This window comes from Balearica regulorum, chromosome 1 (genome assembly GCF_011004875.1).
Source record: "Balearica regulorum gibbericeps isolate bBalReg1 chromosome 1, bBalReg1.pri, whole genome shotgun sequence".
NCBI lineage: Eukaryota > Metazoa > Chordata > Aves > Gruiformes > Gruidae > Balearica > Balearica regulorum.
In genome coordinates, this window is record NC_046184.1 from 162,014,760 (window position 1) to 162,032,721 (window position 17,962).

Below are 17,962 nucleotides of genomic sequence, written 5' to 3' on the forward strand. Positions count from 1 at the left end.
CCACCCTGGGGGGCAGAGCCGAAACAGCCGGTCCCTCCCCTGCCACCGTGCCCCGCTGGTCATCGCCTCCCCAGCTACGACGTGTCCGTTGCTGGGTTCGGCCGTAAGTTGAGGAGCAGCGTCGTAAAAGGCGACGTTCGCCGGTAAAGGCGGATGCAAAGCCTTGACTCCTTCGCACTGCATGCGTGTACCGCTCGCTTCAGAGGCGGCGAGCTCTATTGTTCGGGCGCATGGGGAGAGGGGAAGGCGTTTTTTTCACGCAGGCTCTACGTGTAGTCGCTACGGCCCTGGCTGTGAAACCCCCGGGAGAACTACTGCCTGGGTCCCGGGGTGCGCATGCGCATTCCTGAGGCCGCGGCGCAAGACAGCGGGGGATGAGGGCTGCCGCCGTAAAGCGCGGACGATGTCGGGGCCGCCGGTGTTCGAGAAGCGGCTGCTGGTGACGGGCGGTGCGGGGTTCATGTGAGTGGCGGCCGCCGTGCCCCGGGCGCGGCCTCGCCTCTCCGCTGGGCCGGGCAGGGGCCGCCGGCCTTCTTTCTGGGGGCGCGGGTGGGACACGGCGACTGGTGCGGCGGGCGGGGAAGAGCGGCAGGCCGGGGCGGGAGGCTTCCCGCGTTGCCGCCTCCCTTGGGCATGTCCGAGGCCGGTTCAGAGGCGGCTGGGTGCGGCGGGCCGCCTTCGCTCAGGCACAGGCGTTTCTGCAGGACCAGGTTCGCCTTGGAGGCTGCCTGTGGCTCTCCTGTGTCGGTGAGTTTGAGGTGGTAAGCGCTGGGGAGCGAGCTGCGTTGCTGCCCGGCTGTTCTCCGCCCACGGTTGGCAAGAAGGTGATCGGTGAAGGGACCTCCCGGCGCTGACGGTGGGAGCCGGTGCTCAGCCTCAACCGGGGCGGGGATGGGGTGGCTGTGCTTTGAGCCAACGACTGTTTCTCACTCCCGCTCCCCAGTGCGGTGGGCTCTGCTCCAGGCAGAGAAGGTTCAGGTCCGTCTTAAGCTTGAGCCTGTCAGGGTGCTCGGAGTGCGATGCGGTGAGAGGATTGGATTTCTGTGAGCATCCCCAGCTTGGGGGGCTGGACGTGCGAATAAGTCCTGTGAAACCTGAACTCTCAGGGTGAGCGTCTTGTACATGAGGCTGTACCAAAGAGAAATGCCACCTGACAATCAGGCTGTCATTTCTTCTTACACCTAGCAGCAGTGTCGGAGAGTTGAGTGTTGAGAGTCACTATTGGGAGTTAGGACAGTTGGCTGTTCTCCGTTATACCCAGTGTATAAACTTAAAGAGTATAAAAGTACTTTAGAGTGACAATTGAATGTAACATATAACAGGTTTTTTTGGTTTGTTTTTATTTTAATGTGGCTGTGAGCGGTGCTGCTTTCTTTTGTTATAGCATGAACTTTTAATCTGATTTTTAGTTTCTTAACAATATGTAGTTATAGGCATTATCAATAACTATAAAATATGTTTTTCCTCTATCCTACAGAGCTTCACATGTAGTTGTCTCTCTTGTGAAAAACTATCCAAACTATCTGATTATAAATCTAGATAAAGTAAGTAGCTTGTTTTCTTTCTTGATACGGAAAACTTTTAAAAGTGATTTTTAATGCAATCTATAGTATGTTGAAGTTGATATGGATTAGTGTTATCGGTTAAATTTTTGTTCAACTGTCCATTTGTTCCTACACAAAAAAAAAAGCTGCTGTTCATGCTTACAGTCTTGTGCCCACCACAAATAATTATTTAAAAAAAAAAAAAGCTTTTCAAGTTCTAAACTTCTACTTAAGAATTTTTGCAGTTAGGATACCTTTCAGAGTAAAAAATAGCTTTTCTTTTGAAAGAAGTTTTTACTTTGTTCTCAAACTTTTTAGTATTTAGGATCTGAATTAGCTGCTTTACTTTCACGAAGCCCACTTAATGATATTGTGTGGCTATTTCTCTTTAGCTCGACTACTGTGCAAGCTTGAAGAATCTTGAAACCATCTCTGGAAAAGAAAACTACAAGTTTATCCAGGTGATAAAGCCTTCTCTTCTAGGAAACTCGACTTTTTACTAATTTTTATGCCTTCGTGTCAAGGTATTGTGGTCTCCAAAGCTCCCCAAACTATAAGCCACTGCTTTCATTTATGGTAAAGTTGAAATTACTTCTACTAATCTATAGTGAAGGATGAGTCAGTGTATGTAATGTGCCAGTGTATGGTACAATCACATGGGCATAAGAGCATTTACTTCATCTGTTTACCTTATTAGTAGACTTTCGCCCACAGAAGTCTGTGACAATATGCAGTATGTTCTGTCTCTTACGTGAAGTAGTCTTTTGAAAGTTGATATATTTTATTGAATAATAAAGGTACAGAATAGGTAAAAGCCCGCTTATGGAGATAAGTGGTTTTAGGGATGATTGTTTCACTTTTGATAGGTAGTATGGACAAGGTGGACTCAGATCCAGCTCTTCTGTGCTTCTCTGATGCTATCTTAGATTTTGCAACTTCAAACACTGCCACTTGTTGTATTTCATGGTGTGCAGCACGCTCTTTCTTGTTCTGTTAGCTCTAGACACCAGGCTATATTCTTGCTTTTGCTGCTGTTGATGCTGTGTAGTTTGTAGTTGTTTTGGAACAGGGTCTTGTGGAAACATTCAAGGTATGCGTTTTCTTTTTAAAATTCTGCCAATTAAATTAGTTTACTGTTTCCACAGGTTTATCTTCAGGCAGGGAATGGGTTTTGATTTTTTGTTCAGATAAACATTCTGACTGCTGGGTTTGTATGATGAAGTTCTTCCCCTCCCTTCCCCAGAAAGTTATTACTGATGCTGGTTGCTCTGTCTAGCTGGGCTACCTGAGGTTGCAGGACGTAAGAGAATGCATATAGTTTAATTTTCTGAAATAGAAAATTAAATTTGGGGCAACTTTGTCAGAGATAGTAGATGTAAGTTAAACGTATCTCTTAGATTCAGGCAAGGTTGGGAATTGAACTTGTCTTCACTTGTTTGGTGACCCTCATGGCTGTTTACATTTTTGTGAATCTACCTCTTTTTTTCAGCAATCAATTTTCTCTGAGCTGTTGGGATAAAAATTGCATGAGGAGAAGGGGGATGTCTACTAAGCAAATGTACCCAGTTTCAGCATGCCGAAACTGGATTTTTGGTTATTTTTCCTAATGTTTTTGACAGTTTCCAGTATGCAATGTATGAATGCTGTAGAAAAGCCTCATTACCTGGGTATATATTAACATGTAATTGCTGGGGATAGCACAGAGTTGTAGAAGGCATCCTGTTAACAGCCAGTTCCCTACGTGAAACAGGGGATTAGTAACAAGGAATAGTGTAGCTATACTGCTTCTGAACTAGAGTAGGAATGTATTCTTACAAAATTTACAACAGGATAATTCATTCCAACTTTTTGGTTTGGTGGTTTGGTGGCGGTTTTTTGTTGTTTTTTTTTGGTGGAGAAGGAAGAGGTTTTTTATGCAGCTGGTATGCAGCCAAGCAGTTTACACTGATAGGAGAAACTGCACTGGAAAAAATACTCTCTGATGGACAAGCCCTATGATTAGAACTGTAACGCTATTACTGGCCGTAGGAGAGAACAGGAAGGATAAATGCTGTGGTGTTGCTGTAGAAAAGAAACCTGTTTTGGAAGGTAGAGAAGTAAAAGTTTAGAAAATGTGTATAAGGGGCTGTATGGAAAGATACAGTTTTATTACAATTTCTGTTGTTGCTTAGCACAGATGTATCAACTTTGAATTTCAGTGTTAAAAAATATTGAATAGTAACCATTTAGTTCAAAATAGTGTATGAACCTGAAGTATTTATTGGAGTGTTTCAGTTCTGTTTAGGGATGAGGACTAGGAAAATCAGTTCATCTTCCTCCCATTTCTGACATACAATACTTCTTTAAGTCTGTTGTTCAGAGTTCTTGCATGAGAACTTCTTAAAACATAGGCAGTTTAGTTAATTGCCTTGTTATTGAAAATACAGAAGTCTTTCTCCCCAAGACACCCCTTCTCAGGTACTATTGTTAAGTTGAGCCAGCAGATAAAAGCTTTTTCTCAGCTTGTATTTTGCCAGCTTGTATTTACCTTTAAAAGCTGCTGTTCCTTCTGTGTCAAACTAAAGAATGACCTGTGTGTTGATGTCTTACTCTTTTCTAAATATATAAATTTAAAAAAACCCACCAGAACAAACAATAAAAACCTAAAATCCTCGTAAGGCATGCAACCATCTATTTTGACAGAAGGGGAAATCCACTTCACCTTTTATAGTGCCACTAGGTGTCACTCTCGGTTAGCGAGACTCCAGTAACTCTTCCTTGCTGCGGGAACTTGTCATTTCAACCTCAGCATTCAAGCTACATGCTGTACTTCTGTTGTGTATATTTTGGGGGCAATATTGTTTCTACTGTTAAATCCTGAAATAAGTTTTGTTGAGGCTATTGCTCAAAATGTGTGAAACTTCTATCTCGTCTTATTTTAGCTACAGCATTGACAAATTGCCCTAAACTCAATTGGTAGTGCTTTTTGTAACCTGTGCTTGAATGAAAACTTACTATTTTCTATCAAAAATAATTTGTTAATTTTTTTGTCCTGTTTAGGGAGATATTTGTGAACCTGATTTTATAAAACAGCTCTTCAAAACTGAGAAAATAGATATAGTCCTTCATTTTGCAGCCCAAACACATGTAGGTGAGCATTGTTGCATGTTTTGGTATTATTTTCTATGAGTATATGTGTTTGAAATATATACTGATATTTTTTGTCTTTTCCCTTCATATAAAACAAGGATACAGTTTGTCTCTGCAAACTACATGATTCATGGTCCGGTGACCTTTTTAACTTGAACTTAAAGGAGTTCACAGCCTGAATGTAAAAAGTGCTTCATCTGACTGTTGTCTGTTTTGATTGTACATAGATAGTAATGCCTTTTTCTTTTTTTTTTTTCATTTAATTTTTAAGTTCCATTTAGACAGACATGTAACTGTCAGTGTACTGGTGGAGCCATGAAGACAATGGAAAAAGAGTTTGTACATAGTCTTAAGTTTTTACTTGATTGGTTCCACCCTTGCAGTATGGAAGCTAAAGAATTAGGCATAGCTCCCTTCAGAATCCTGCCTGGATTCTAAAGAGAGACAATGAATTACACTTAAAAGTGCCTATTTCAGATTACCACTCTTCAATAACAGCGTTAATGAGAATTATCCCTACCATACTCAGATGGCAAAGTCATCATTAAATGAAGACACTTTCTGCACTGACAATCAAAGAACTAGTGATAGTCCCAGTCTATGTTGCAACCTCTATATGGTTCAATAGGAAGCCACATCTTGCCCAAATTTAATCAGAATTGTCTGTATTTTTGTTTTAATCTAGATCTTTCATTTTGGCATGCCCTTGAATTCACCTATGTGAATGTATATGGCACTAATGTACTGGTTGCTGCTGCACATGAAGCCAATGTGGAGAAATTTGTCTATGTCAGTACAGATGAAGTATATGGAGGTAGCATTGATGAGGTGAGTTTGAAAGTGCATGAGGGTTTTTCTACCTTTACTTACTTTTAATAGTAAAACCAAAATGAGTCTCACTTTCCTTGGCTTCTGTGAATGTATGGCTTTTGAGCTATTTCTGACAATACTGGAACTTGTAAACAAGCACGGGTTGTTTCTAGAAAGCCAAGTATCAAAATTATCCTGATTTTTTTTTTCTTCTTTTTTTCCTCTTTCTGTCTTGTTGCCCCCTCTGTCTGTCTTGACTATATGGAAATCTTCTTGATTCTTGCCAGTTTATGCCTGGCATCAGTTCAGGAAATGTAATTTAGCTGAGTAAAAGGACAATTTACTCATACTCATCTTTCTAAAGCCATAAATAATGGCTAAGGAGTTTTGTGCCATAATCCATGAAAATACTAATGTATTTCAGAAAAGTAATGTGCACTTTATTATTGTTGCAATGTCTTTATCAGTTCCTTCAATACAATTTCAACCTGTAGACTTTTATGGTATCCAGGGATGTTGTTTTCCTGCATGTAGACCAATGGTTTGGCTGAGACAACTTGAAATGAACTTTCTCTGCCTCTGGATCTTGAAAAGAGCACTTTCGTTTAATCTTTTTTCTTTCTTTTTTTGTCTTTGTGAATCATAGTAGAAGTTCTTGAAGAGAGTGGGTTTTTTGGGGGGGACAGGAAGGTGAAAAAGTAAATCAGGGTTAATTAATTTCAGAGGCAAAGGTCAGACAAGAACAGTAAGTCTTTTGATCATGTGTTAAGGTGATTGTTATGAATTGCACCTCAGGCAGTGTAGAATCCCTCCCGTCTTTGGTTCATTACTGTATCTTTTCTTTTTTTCCAAGTGAGAAGTAGATAGAAATGCCAGGGTAGCCGTGAAACTACCTGTTCTGGAACAGGTCAGAATTGCTACTTTGGAGGGCTTTCGGCTGAAATTCTACTTTTCTTATAGAAATAAAGTTTATAGAAAAGGGAGAATGGACTCCTTTTATTTAGGACTGAACGACTGATTTGCTAGCTGTGGTGCTCTGAGGCAATATGAGCCTGAAAAGGACTGAACCTCCCTGTGACAACAGTGATTATTTTACAAGATAAAAACCTACAGACCTGTTACTGTGAGGTACTCTGATAGAAGTGTAAAAATATTACTGCTGGTATTCTGGCTGCCTCCTGTGTTTGATAAATAGACTGTCTTTTGTAATCGGCCTTCTGCTGTAAGTGGAAGAGTGACTTTCTCAGACTGTTGTGCTTGCATATGTAAGGATTTTTACTTTGGTTGCAAGTGCAGCTTTTGTAACTTTAAGTCTTAATCTGGGCAAAAGAAATTGAGTAATGCAACTCTTTTTTCATTTTAGGAATTTGATGAATCTTCACCAAAACGTCCAACAAATCCCTATGCCTCCTCTAAAGCAGCTGCAGAGTGTTTTGTTCAGTCTTACTGGGAAAGGTACCAAGTAAGTTGATGCACAGGCTTCAAGACTCTGAAGCCTGTACTTAAGTGTTAAGCCTGTACTATGTATTAAAAAAGAAAAAAATCAGTACTAGTCCACACAGTGCCACCTCTTTTTTGATTGCTAGTCTTGTATTTGGATGTGTCAGAGGATGTCCACCACTTATTGGTGGACATACACTGCAAGACAGTGTTCCTCAGGGGTCAGTACTGGGACCGGCACTGTTTAACATCTTTGTTGGTGACATGGACTGCGGGATTGAGTGCACCCTCAGCAAGTTTGCTGATGACACCAAGCTGTGTGGTGGGGTTGACATGCTGGAGGGAAGGGATGCCATCCAGAGGGACCTTGACAGGCTGGAGAGGTGGCCCTGTGTGAACCTCATGAAGTTCAACAAGGCCAAGTGCAAGGTCCTGCACGTGGGTGGGGGCAATCCCAAGCACAACTATAGGCTGGGTGAGGAATGGATTGAGAACAGCCCCGAGGAGAAGGACTTGGGGGTGCTGGTGGACAAGAACCTCAACATGAGCCAGCAGTGTGTGCTTGCAGCCCAGAAAGCCAACCGTGTCCTGGGCTGCATCAAAAGAGGTGTGACCAGCAGGTCGAGGGAGGTGATCCTGCCCCTCTACTCTGCTCTTGTGAGACCCCACCTGGAGTACTGCATCCAGCTCTGGGGACCCCAGTACAAGAGAGACATTGAGCTGTTGGAGCAAGTCCAGAGGAGGGCCATGAAGCTGATCAGAGGGCTGGAGCACCTCTCCTGTGAGGACAGGCTGAGAGAGTTGGGATTGTTCAGCCTGGAGAAGAGAAGGCTCTGGGGAGATCTAATTGCAGCCTTCCAGTACCTGAAGGGGCCTACAGGAAAGCTGGAGAGGGACTGTTTATCAGGGAGTGTAGTGACAGGACAAGGGGGAATGGGTTTAAGCTGAAGGAGGGTCAATTTAGATTAGATGTTAGAAAGAAATTCTTGACTGTGAGAGTGGTGAGGCACTGGAACAGGTTGCCCAGAGGGGTTGTGGATGCCCCCTCCCTGGAAGTGTTCAAGGCCAGGTTGGATGGGGCTTTGGGCAACATGGTCTAGTGGAGGGTGTCCCTGCCCATGGCAGAGGGGTTGGAACTAGATGATCTTTGAGGTCCCTTCCAAACCATTCTATGATTCTATGACAGTGGGGAGAGGTCACATGTCAGGGTTTATTTTGAAATCTGAACTGTAATGTCTAAAAATGTTCTTTGATAAAATGGTCAAAGAGAACTTTAGCAATTTAAAAAAACCCCAGTATTAAGCTTGAAGGAAATCGTTTATACAGAAGTAGAATATGTGAAGTTCCAATCTTACTGGGACTAGGCTTATAGTGAAAGCAAGGAAAAAGAAACCCCCCCCATTATTCAGATTTGTTTAAGCAAAAATATTTGATATTTTGAATACTTTAGTCTTTTGTTGTTTTTGACATAAAGTTGACTTGAATAAGCTGTTAATGACCGTGAAACATGTTCTTGGCATAAGTAGTAGTAAGCCATTCTTCAGTCAACCAGATACATGTATGTAATGTCCTATCATGGTTCCATAGCAAGCCTGAGAGATCATAAACATTTGTCACTTGTGGTGCTTCTAACAGACTGAGAAGGCTGGAGGTCCTTGCGTAGTTGACAAAAGTATGGATAGCTTAATTCATTAATGTTTGTAAGGGCTTGCAGATTTTTGAATAAGCATTGTGGGTGTGTCAGTCTATTGATCAGCAAGAAGCCTACAGATTTCTACTGGTATATATTTTCTTATGTAATTACATGCATGTTTAATACTCTTAAGTTTCCAGTTGTTATCACACGGAGCAGTAATGTTTATGGACCACACCAGTATCCAGAAAAAGTAAGTTAAACCTATGCTTTACCCTGAGCTTCAGTATACCATAATTTAGGGTTGCAGTGGTGTTAGTTTTTTCTCATAAGAATGGACTGACTTTTGAAAAAAAAACCACTGTCTTGCAAGTATATTTGTCCATGCTTCCCTGTGATTATATATTTTGATCTCATGCTAACATGTCTTGTGTGTTTTGGTTGGCAGTAAAGCATGGATTAGATTTCTAGATATCTACATGAATCTTACTATCATGACTTTGTGTTGTAATTTTTCTGCTTTTCGGAAGATATTTAACTGCCCTGTGTCTGGCAGGGTTCCCCTACATATTACATTAACTCACATGTCATGTGCTGTAATTAGGAATGTTTAGTAGCGAAGGTAAACATTTCAAAAAGTAAATTGCGAGAGAGTAGTATGTCTGGTATAGAAAGAGGTGTTCCAACCTGTACAGAAAATAAGTAAGATGAAGCTGTAGCAATCAGATATATGGTGAGAAGTAGCACAAAGCGACTTGTTCTCTGTGTGTGCCCATACACACCTTGTGGAGTAACTATTTAAAATGGTTATTAGTGAGAGGGAGTTGCCTTTGTAGGCAGCACCAAGATCTGCTATGCTAGTGAATGGAAATACACTGATGGAATGATAGCAATAATCATATGTGCTCTTTGGAGTTCGGAGCTTGTGTGAAACGTAGGTATGTTTTGCAGTTCCAGTGAGATAGTTTTTAATTTGAATACTTTATATGTGTTGTGTTTGGTTTTTTTTTTTTTTTTAAAAAAAACAACCCTACATTATTGCAAGTGGATAAGCAGTGGTTTTGAAAATACGTTTTTCACTGATCTGTGACTTGGGAAATGTCTGACTACAGGTTGCACGATGTTAGGAGTATATTCAGGAAGTGCATCACTATTTACTTGCTTTCAGCTTTTATATATTCTTCCTCAAGTATTTTAGTTACTGCTAAGAATACAATATTAGGCTAGATGAATCTTTAGTTTCACATAGTATGTCTGCCCCTATGATGAGAATAGTAACTTAGCTATTCCAAATATTTTAATTTTGTTTTCTAACGGGTTCAGTTTAAAACCTTTAATAGCAGAGGCAACTGTTTGGAGTTTCTGCGACACTGTAAATGGATCTAAGTTTGTAGCTGAACATAATGTTGTAAATCTTTATGCTGCAAGCTAGTGGCTTTCGCTTGATCTATGTTCACTTATCTTCAAATTCTCTATTGGTTCTCTTCTGAATTTAATTATTTTAATGACTCTTACTTTTTGACTGTAGATTTACTGCAGCTTGCTGGATGTTTAAACCATGTTCTAAAATGTTTGCAATAGTCATCCCTAGATAGGCTCTAGTGTGCTTCTGTGTGCAAAAAGTAATGGAACCGCTTTCTTTTGTACATTGGTAACTACTGATTTGTAATAGTCGACCAGAAAGATAACCTTTGTAACACAACTGAGGTTAAAAAAACCCCCAGACTAAATCCTTGCAGTTTCTAGGCTTGATACATTCTTTGATTTGACTTAAGAAAACTTAAAAGTATTTAAAGGATCTTATTAAAATTCTTAATGGTACTTACTGGTGAAGCTCCATGTTTTTTGCAGAATAACAGCTTCTAAAATAGCAGAGTAATTTTTCTTGTTGTTGTTCAATTCCTTAGGTTATTCCAAAGTTCATATCTTTGTTGCAACAGAACAGAAAATGGTATGTAATATGCTTTTTTGTTTGTGGTATTTGTGCTATAAAACTTTAATTACAGTTACAAATACATGGTATAGCTCGTAAAATGATAATTTCATAGAAGTTATGAATTGCTTATTTTAACAATAGGATTTCTTTCAAAACTAAAGAATTATTTGCATGTCACCTACTTAAAGTACCTTCAGGTAATAGTTAACAGCAACACTGCTTAAACCACAGTCTAATAAGTTGAATGCTTCTATGTAAGGATTAACAAAAATTTCTTGCCTTTTCTTGGTTTTAAGCTGTATTCATGGTTCTGGACTTCAAAGAAGGAATTTCCTTTATGCAACTGATGTGGTAGAAGCATTTCTTACTGTCCTCAAGGAGGGGAAGCCAGGTGAAATTTATAACATTGGGACTAACTTTGAGATGTCTATTACCCAGCTTGCTAAGGAGTTAATCCATTTAGTGAGTACACAGTTATGATGTTTGTCTTTACCAGTCATTGCACATATGAACAATTTTACTATAAACCTTTTGTAGCTCTGAGGGAGCTTAGGCTTGTGGTGGGTCTTAGATAGTTGTAGCAGAACAATGTGCTACACTTCCTGTGGCAGCTGTACTGTGCAAGTTTGCAGTACAGGCTATCATGCGTTGCACTGCTGCATCAGTTATCCTGACTGGGATGTAATTGGCATAATGATTAAATGCCACTTGGTAGGGTTTTTTCATGCTGGTTGGCTCAGTTTTGATCTGAGAATGTCACACTGTTAAAATCTAACAATTTGATTATGAATAGTTAGTGCTCGGATGAAGGAGAAGTATTGGAATCATTCTAGGTAGCTTTGAGAATTTCAGTAGTTTGAAAACTCAATTTACACAAAAGACCATTTCTGGTAGTTTGTGGTGTTTTTTTTGGTTTTGTGGTTTTTTTTTTTTTTTTAAACAGACTTAAATCTTGTTAAAAATCTATTTTTTAATGTATGTTAAGACAATGCAAGATTTGTGGGGGTAATTTTTGTTTCTTTTCCTGACAGATAAAGAAGACCAGTTCGGAATCCGAAATGGAGCACTGGATGGATTATGTCAAAGACAGGTAAGAAAATAGCAAAGGACATGCAGGATAGCTTTATCCTGAAGGCTTCTGGGTCTCTTGGGAAATAGTTTTTTCTGAAAGTGTTTCTGCTCTGCAGGAGAGAAAACTTTTGAGGGAGTAAGAGCTGGTTTGGTTTCTTAAATTTTTTTTTTTTTTTGCTAGTGGATTTGACATCTCTGATCTGTACAGAACGCTGTATAGAAAACCAAGATTTCTATTTACTACTTGGATCATTAGGTCAGAGTATATGTCTTGAAGGGGAGTGTATAGTGCTCATTTGTCTGTCTCCAAACTTTCTTCAGACTTCTCACTGCTGAAGTCTGCTCTGGGAAAAGGACAAGTTTTACAGAGTGGCTAAGTCTTCTCTTAAGGGTCGTTTAGATAGTTTATTCAGTACTTTGTATTCAACATCACTTGAGTGAGATGAATCCCATCGTCTCTCATTTGGCTTTAGATGTTAGTGCCAAAATGTTCAGACTTGGATGTGCTTTATAGGTATGACCCACTCTCCACAGGCAGAAATACGCACTCGCAGAGTGTCCTTAATTTTAAATTCCTATCTTAAGCTGAAACTGCAATCTCAAAAGTAGATGTAAAACTCTTGAGGTGCCAAAGTTAGGGTAGCGGCAAAAATGGATAGCTTTTTATAAATACACTTTTGCTGTGTGTTTCCGTCCTTAATTTCAGGCTTGGTTTGGCTCTGTTCTTTTATCTCCGTTTCTTTTCTGCAGCAACAATGAGTCTCTGCTTACTTTAGATATCACTCTCTTTCTCCAGAGTGATTAGAAATGACGTATCTGCTGATAGCAGTTAAGTATTATTATGGCCTTTAGAATTCTCACTTTCTGTTCACATTTGGATTGTTATCATGGCAACTGAAGTGTCTTTGAATGTACTAATTTTTGTTTTTAAAAGGAAGTGTTCTTCAGAATCCTATCTGAGTGTATGGCAGGACTTTGAACAAATTGCCTTTGGCTCACGTGATGTGAGTGTTCACTAGGTCTTGGTGTAATTCAGACTGAGATGTTTCTTCATGTGTATTGGGCCATGTCCACTAGTGTTTAAACATAAATGGGCTTGGGAAAACAAGCCTGTTAGGAATACATATTTCAAAGAATGTTGAGGCCTTATAAAAGATTCTTAGGATACCTACATAATGATTATTTAATTCTGTAATGAGCGACTTAAAGGTTGTGGGGGTTACTTTCCATGGAAAAATTAGTTCTGCTTCTGCTTGAGATTAGCATGGTTTAGTAATGGTGATAAGTAGCTGGTTTCTGTCTGCACATGTAGCTTAACTATTCAGTATGCTAGTGCCGATAATGCAGGACTGCTAGACTAGGCTACCTAACTGCCAGATTGTGGGGTTGAAAATTTGTGCTGTGTTTAAACGTAGGGAATCTCTTTCTGTGTTGAAACTTGCAGCCTGATATTCTACATATTCAATATTACTAAGTTTGTGTAGCTAATGAAGCCCTCTAGTGGCAATGCTTTGGGAGTCTATGTATTTTGGATCTGAAGTATGTGAATGAAAATTTGTGGCCTTTCAGGATGAAAAATGTGAATGCTGATATTGGAAAACACTAGCTTGCGTAGTGACTGTCTAAACAGTTGCAAAGCTGTGTGGTGGGGTTGACACGCTGGAGGGAAGGGATGCCGTCTAGAGGGACCTTGACAGGCTGGAGAGGTGGGTCTGTGCAAACTGCATGAAGTTCAACAAGGCCAAGTGCAAGGTCCTGCACGTGGGTCAGCGCAATCCCAAGCACAGCTATAGGCTGGGTGAGGAATGGATTGAGAGCAGCCCCGAGGAGAAGGACTTGGGGGTATTGATTGATGAGAACCTCAACACGAGCCGGCAGTGTGCGCTTGCAGCCCAGAAAGCCAACCGTGTCCTGGGCTGCATCAAAAGAGGTGTGACCAGCAGGTCGAGGGAGGTGATCCTGCCCCTCTACTCCGTTGTTGTGAGACCCCACCTGGAGTACTGCATCCAGCTCTGGGGGCCCCAGTACAGGAGAGACATGGAGCTGTTGGAGCGAGTCCAGAGGAGGGCCATGAAGCTGATCAGAGGGCTGGAGCACCTGTCCTGCGAAGACAGGCTGAGAGAGTTGGGGTTGTTCAGCCTGGAGAAGAGAAGGCTCCAGGGAGACCTTATAGCAGCCTTCCAGTACCTGAAGGGGCCTACAGGAAAGCTGGTGAGGGACTGTTTATTGGGGAGTATGGTGACAGGACAAGGGGTAATGGGTTTAAGCTGAAGGAGCGTCGATTTAGATTAGAGGTTAGAAAGAAATTCTTTACTGTGAGAGTGGTGAGGCACTGGAACAGGTTGCCCAGAGAGGTTGTGGATGCCCCCTCCCTGGAAGTGTTCAAGGCCAGGCTGGATGGGGCTTTGGGCAATGTGGTCTAGTGGAGGGTGTCCCTGCCTGTGGCAGGGTGGTTGGAACTAGATGATCTTTAAGAATATCATCTTTAAGATGATCTTCCAGCCCAAACCATTTTATAAATTCTATAAATGCACTGATTGCACAGTTGCATTGGCAGTGATTTGAGTTTTGCATTCATTTTTGTGCCAATAAGATATTAATTCATATTTATTCTAGTCAATTCCAAGTAATTGACTGTACAAACTGAACTGTATTGTTGTAGCTGCACTCAACTGCTGTGTATTTTTTGAAGGCAATATAATCTGTTCCTGTTGATGGGAGTTTTCAAAATTGAAGCTTAATGTTAGTTTGAAGACAATGTGAGTGTACTGCATATCTAATTAATGAGAAAATCTAATCAAATTGTTTTCCATGTGCATTTTATACTTCACCAGACCTACCAATGATCTGAGGTACCCTATGAGTTCAGAAAAAATGCACAGCTTGGGATGGAGACCAAAAGTGCCTTGGAAAGAAGGAATAAAGAAAACAAGTAGGACTGATGCCTTTTACAGTAATTGATTTAGAAGTAATGGGAGGAAGGAAAGGGGGGAAAATGGGTATGTAGGTTAGTTAATGAGAAGCTAAAGGGAATGAATTTAACAGTTTAATTTTACAGCAAATTGTCTGCTTTTTTGGTAGTGAATTTGCCTGTTTAAAAAAAAAAGAGTTAATCACAATAAAGTAACATCAGGTACTAGAATTAATTACTTTTTAATGCTAAATCTTGCATAAAGAATCTGTAAAATCTAAACTAGGGTTTTTTTTTGATAGTATAAGTTAAAGTTTTGCAGGATGAACTATAAGCATGTTGTTAGTCATATGGTATCTGTAGAATATTTGAATTTCCCTGTTATCTCTGGTCAACTTGACTCATCAACATTCTCTTCTTACTAGTTGAATGGTACAAAGAAAACTTTCACAACTGGAAAAACTCAGAGAAAGCTTTGGAGCCCTTTCCTGTGACAGAGCCATTTGCACAGCTCAGTGGTCCATAGGGTGATGGAGAACCTAAAGGAGCTTATTCTACCTCGTACGTGTCTTCAAAGCCTGCAATCAAGTGGCCACACTGAACTCTTAATGTGTTCAAGATACATGAACCATGATGAATACAGAACTACAGTACAGCACAACTTTGGAAGGGTTTCAGCACTTTATAAGTTGAACCTGTTAATTTCAGCTTTTGGTGCAATATTATATTCTCAGTAGGTATTGATTATAGAGAACTGTACAGGGTGAAAAATATTTATAATGCTATAAATTAGTGTAACTCATGTCAAATCTGCCTTATTAATTTGGAATAATTAATTGCGGTTACAGCTTTTGGAACTTGCAATGAAATTTGTTTTACTTCTTGAGTCGTTCATCTGTATTAGTCTGTTTTTTACAGTGTAATATATTATTTTTGTCAGTTTAAAGAGTTGTATTTTATTTTTAATCAAGGGGAAAATGCTGTATTACCTGGAGAGTATAAATCAGTTGATAAAAGCTATATACAGCACGCATATGGTTCAGTCCTTTTCTCTGTTGGTGCAGTATTACCTTCTGTAGGTGACTCATTACACTGTTACCTACTCTATAAATTTAAATGCCCTTTTTTAAGAGTGGGAGAGGGGAAAGGTGCCAAGAAGTAGCGAGTGTTCCTGCTGAGATTTCCAGAAGCATTTTCTTAAACTTTGCTCTGTTTTAGATGTCATCTTTTTACTGTATTACTGTCTCTTACATGTTAACTTCCTTTTCTTAACTGTAATGGTAATGACCTTGAAATGCTGTAACACAGTTAACATTCCAATGATGTTATTTCCTGTGATATGAAGGCTATTTATGGAGATAAATTTTAAAGACTTCTTTTCCTGTGAATTGTGAGTTGGCACACCTTATTCAATGCAGTGTTTCACTCTTTTTTTTTTTTTTTGTTTTTTGTGACAAACATTTTAAAGATGAAACAATATTTGAGTTTTAATGTAAAGTTTGGGAGGAAGCTTCAGTTTTAGAAATATGTTGATGAATCTTTTTCAAAGTTTGATTTAGTAATAAAAGTTATGATGTAACTGGTTTGTCTTTTTCAACATGTTTACTTAATTAGGTGGTGGGTTTTTATATTTGCCAGTTTTTTCAGGATACAGGAAGAACTATCTTCGCTTTTTTCGCTTTGAGGTGGCAGACATAGAAGGGAAAACTCTTCTTCGTTTTATCACTTAAGCTTCTGTACTTGACACAGTCCCAGACCCTCCTGTTGCCCCTGGGTAGAGCTGCAGAAGCTCGGGCTGGGATGCTGCGGTGTACTTGGCAACTGATGCAACTCCTCACATCTCTCAGAAATTAGGAGTTAACTCTCAAAACACGCGCATGTGCAGAAGTCCTTTTATCATCGCCCTAGGTGCAGGAAGAATGGAGCTTGGGGCATTTGCTTTAGGTTTGCCCCTGTTAGAGTTTGGGTAGTAAACGAACACTAAAAATGTAGTAGTTCTGACCCGGATAGCTACAGGTAGTTAGGCCCACGGTGCTCCCAATGTCATCGTGCCTCTTGTGTGTTGCATGGTGCTCTTGATAAAAACGCTACTTTTGGTTGGTAAGAATCATCTTAAAAGGAGGCTAAACAATAAGCTTCTAGGCTTAACTTAGCACCAAGTGTGCATTCAAAAGTCTGGGAACATGTTATTGAAGGTGAGTTTTCTGTGACAAAGTGGGATAATAATACTGTACTAGAATTGCATTGCACTTGTATTTCTGGAGGTTTCTGATGCTTGATTTAGTGGTCAAAACCTCCATTTGGGAAGGACAAAAGTTGCAGGACTTAACGTGCTAGTCTGTTAGAATATTGGGCTTGCCAGATGTTTAAGGTTAAGCTTCTACTGATGAATTGCTTAAATTTTTTTATTAAACACACTGCAGGTAACATTCAAATATTTTTCTTAATTTTTATATTTTCTTGAGATACAGTTTCCTTACAGTATGTGTTACTTATCCACCTTACTGTTTTGTATTTTACAAAAGCCAAAACCAGAAATGGCTGAAGTATTGCAAAGATCTGCTTTAGCTGTATTTATGCTTAGTGTGGCAGCTGCACTGGGTGAGCTGCGTGAAAGAGCGTGTTCTTTCACATCTGCTTGTGCTGGAGTATTGGTTATGTGATGTGTCTAATTTTAGGAATAGAGATGATTGTTACTATTTTTAACCTTACAGATAGGTACAATATCTTTGAAACATTTAAAAATCAATTAACTTGTGATAGTGTTACCAAATCAGAAATGCACAGAAGAAATCGGGGGTGCATGATTGGTTTCTTTGAATAGATCTTTTGAAAGTTGTTTGGAGTGCTTAGATGCTGAAGATGAGAGCTTTGAAATTTATATGGCTGTCCAAAGAAGTGATATTACTGGGAGGTGATTTTTCAAAAGCTTCTATTAATTTTTAGTGGAAACTGTTCTAGTTCAAATGTTTTTTAACATTTAATCCTTCTGTTTTGAGATTTTTTTGCTCTGTGTTCCTACTTCTTATATATATAAAGATATACACATGCACACTTTAAAAATATAGAAATATATATTAAAAAAACTAATCTGGGAGGCTTTTGCTTTGAGCTACTTTGATGCTGTAGATCAGGTTGCCTTAACAGGCGAGTGCTCTGGTAGGAGCATTGCTTTCACAGGGAGAAGTGTTTTTACTGTTAAAGAAAACACATTATTTTGCCATTAACCTTCTGGCTTCTGTAGGAAGAAAAGTAGAAAGAATCAACTAGCAAATTGTTAATGTGGAGAAGTGTAATGCTTTTAAGTTTTATATGTCACTGGTTTTACTTGGAAGATGCGAAGACTCATTTCTGCAGAAGGCAAAGGTAGTGATGTAAAATACCGTGAACACTGCAATCTTTCGGTCTACTCTTCTGAGGGTTTGTGCCACAGAACAAAGTGAGGTTACACCAAAAAGAGAATAAATGGAGTAAAAGTGCACGCCGTT

The 17,962-nt window shown here is 39.8% G+C and overlaps 1 protein-coding gene across 1 annotated transcript; it reads left to right on the top strand.

The window, feature by feature from the left end:
* Positions 1-143: 143 nt before the first annotated feature.
* On the top strand, positions 144-16,057 carry TGDS (TDP-glucose 4,6-dehydratase). The gene is made up of 12 exons (XM_075741466.1): positions 144-462; positions 1,478-1,544; positions 1,937-2,005; positions 4,584-4,674; positions 5,359-5,501; positions 6,847-6,945; positions 8,750-8,809; positions 10,464-10,507; positions 10,789-10,954; positions 11,524-11,582; positions 14,398-14,495; positions 14,900-16,057. Exons 1-12 carry the CDS (start codon positions 182-184, stop codon positions 14,998-15,000), a joined length of 1,278 nt encoding a protein of 425 aa, XP_075597581.1. The 5' UTR covers positions 144-181; the 3' UTR covers positions 15,001-16,057.
* The last annotated feature ends 1,905 nt before the right edge of the window (positions 16,058-17,962 follow it).

Coding starts and splice junctions, on each gene's coding strand:
- TGDS (XM_075741466.1), top strand. CDS start 182: ATGCGTGTACCGCTCGCTTCAGAGGCGGCGAGCTCTATTGTTCGGGCG. Junction 6,946..8,749: donor CTTACTGGGAAAGGTACCAA/GTAAGTTGATGC, acceptor AATACTCTTAAG/TTTCCAGTTGTTATCACACG. Junction 11,583..14,397: donor ATGGATTATGTCAAAGACAG/GTAAGAAAATAG, acceptor ATACTTCACCAG/ACCTACCAATGATCTGAGGT.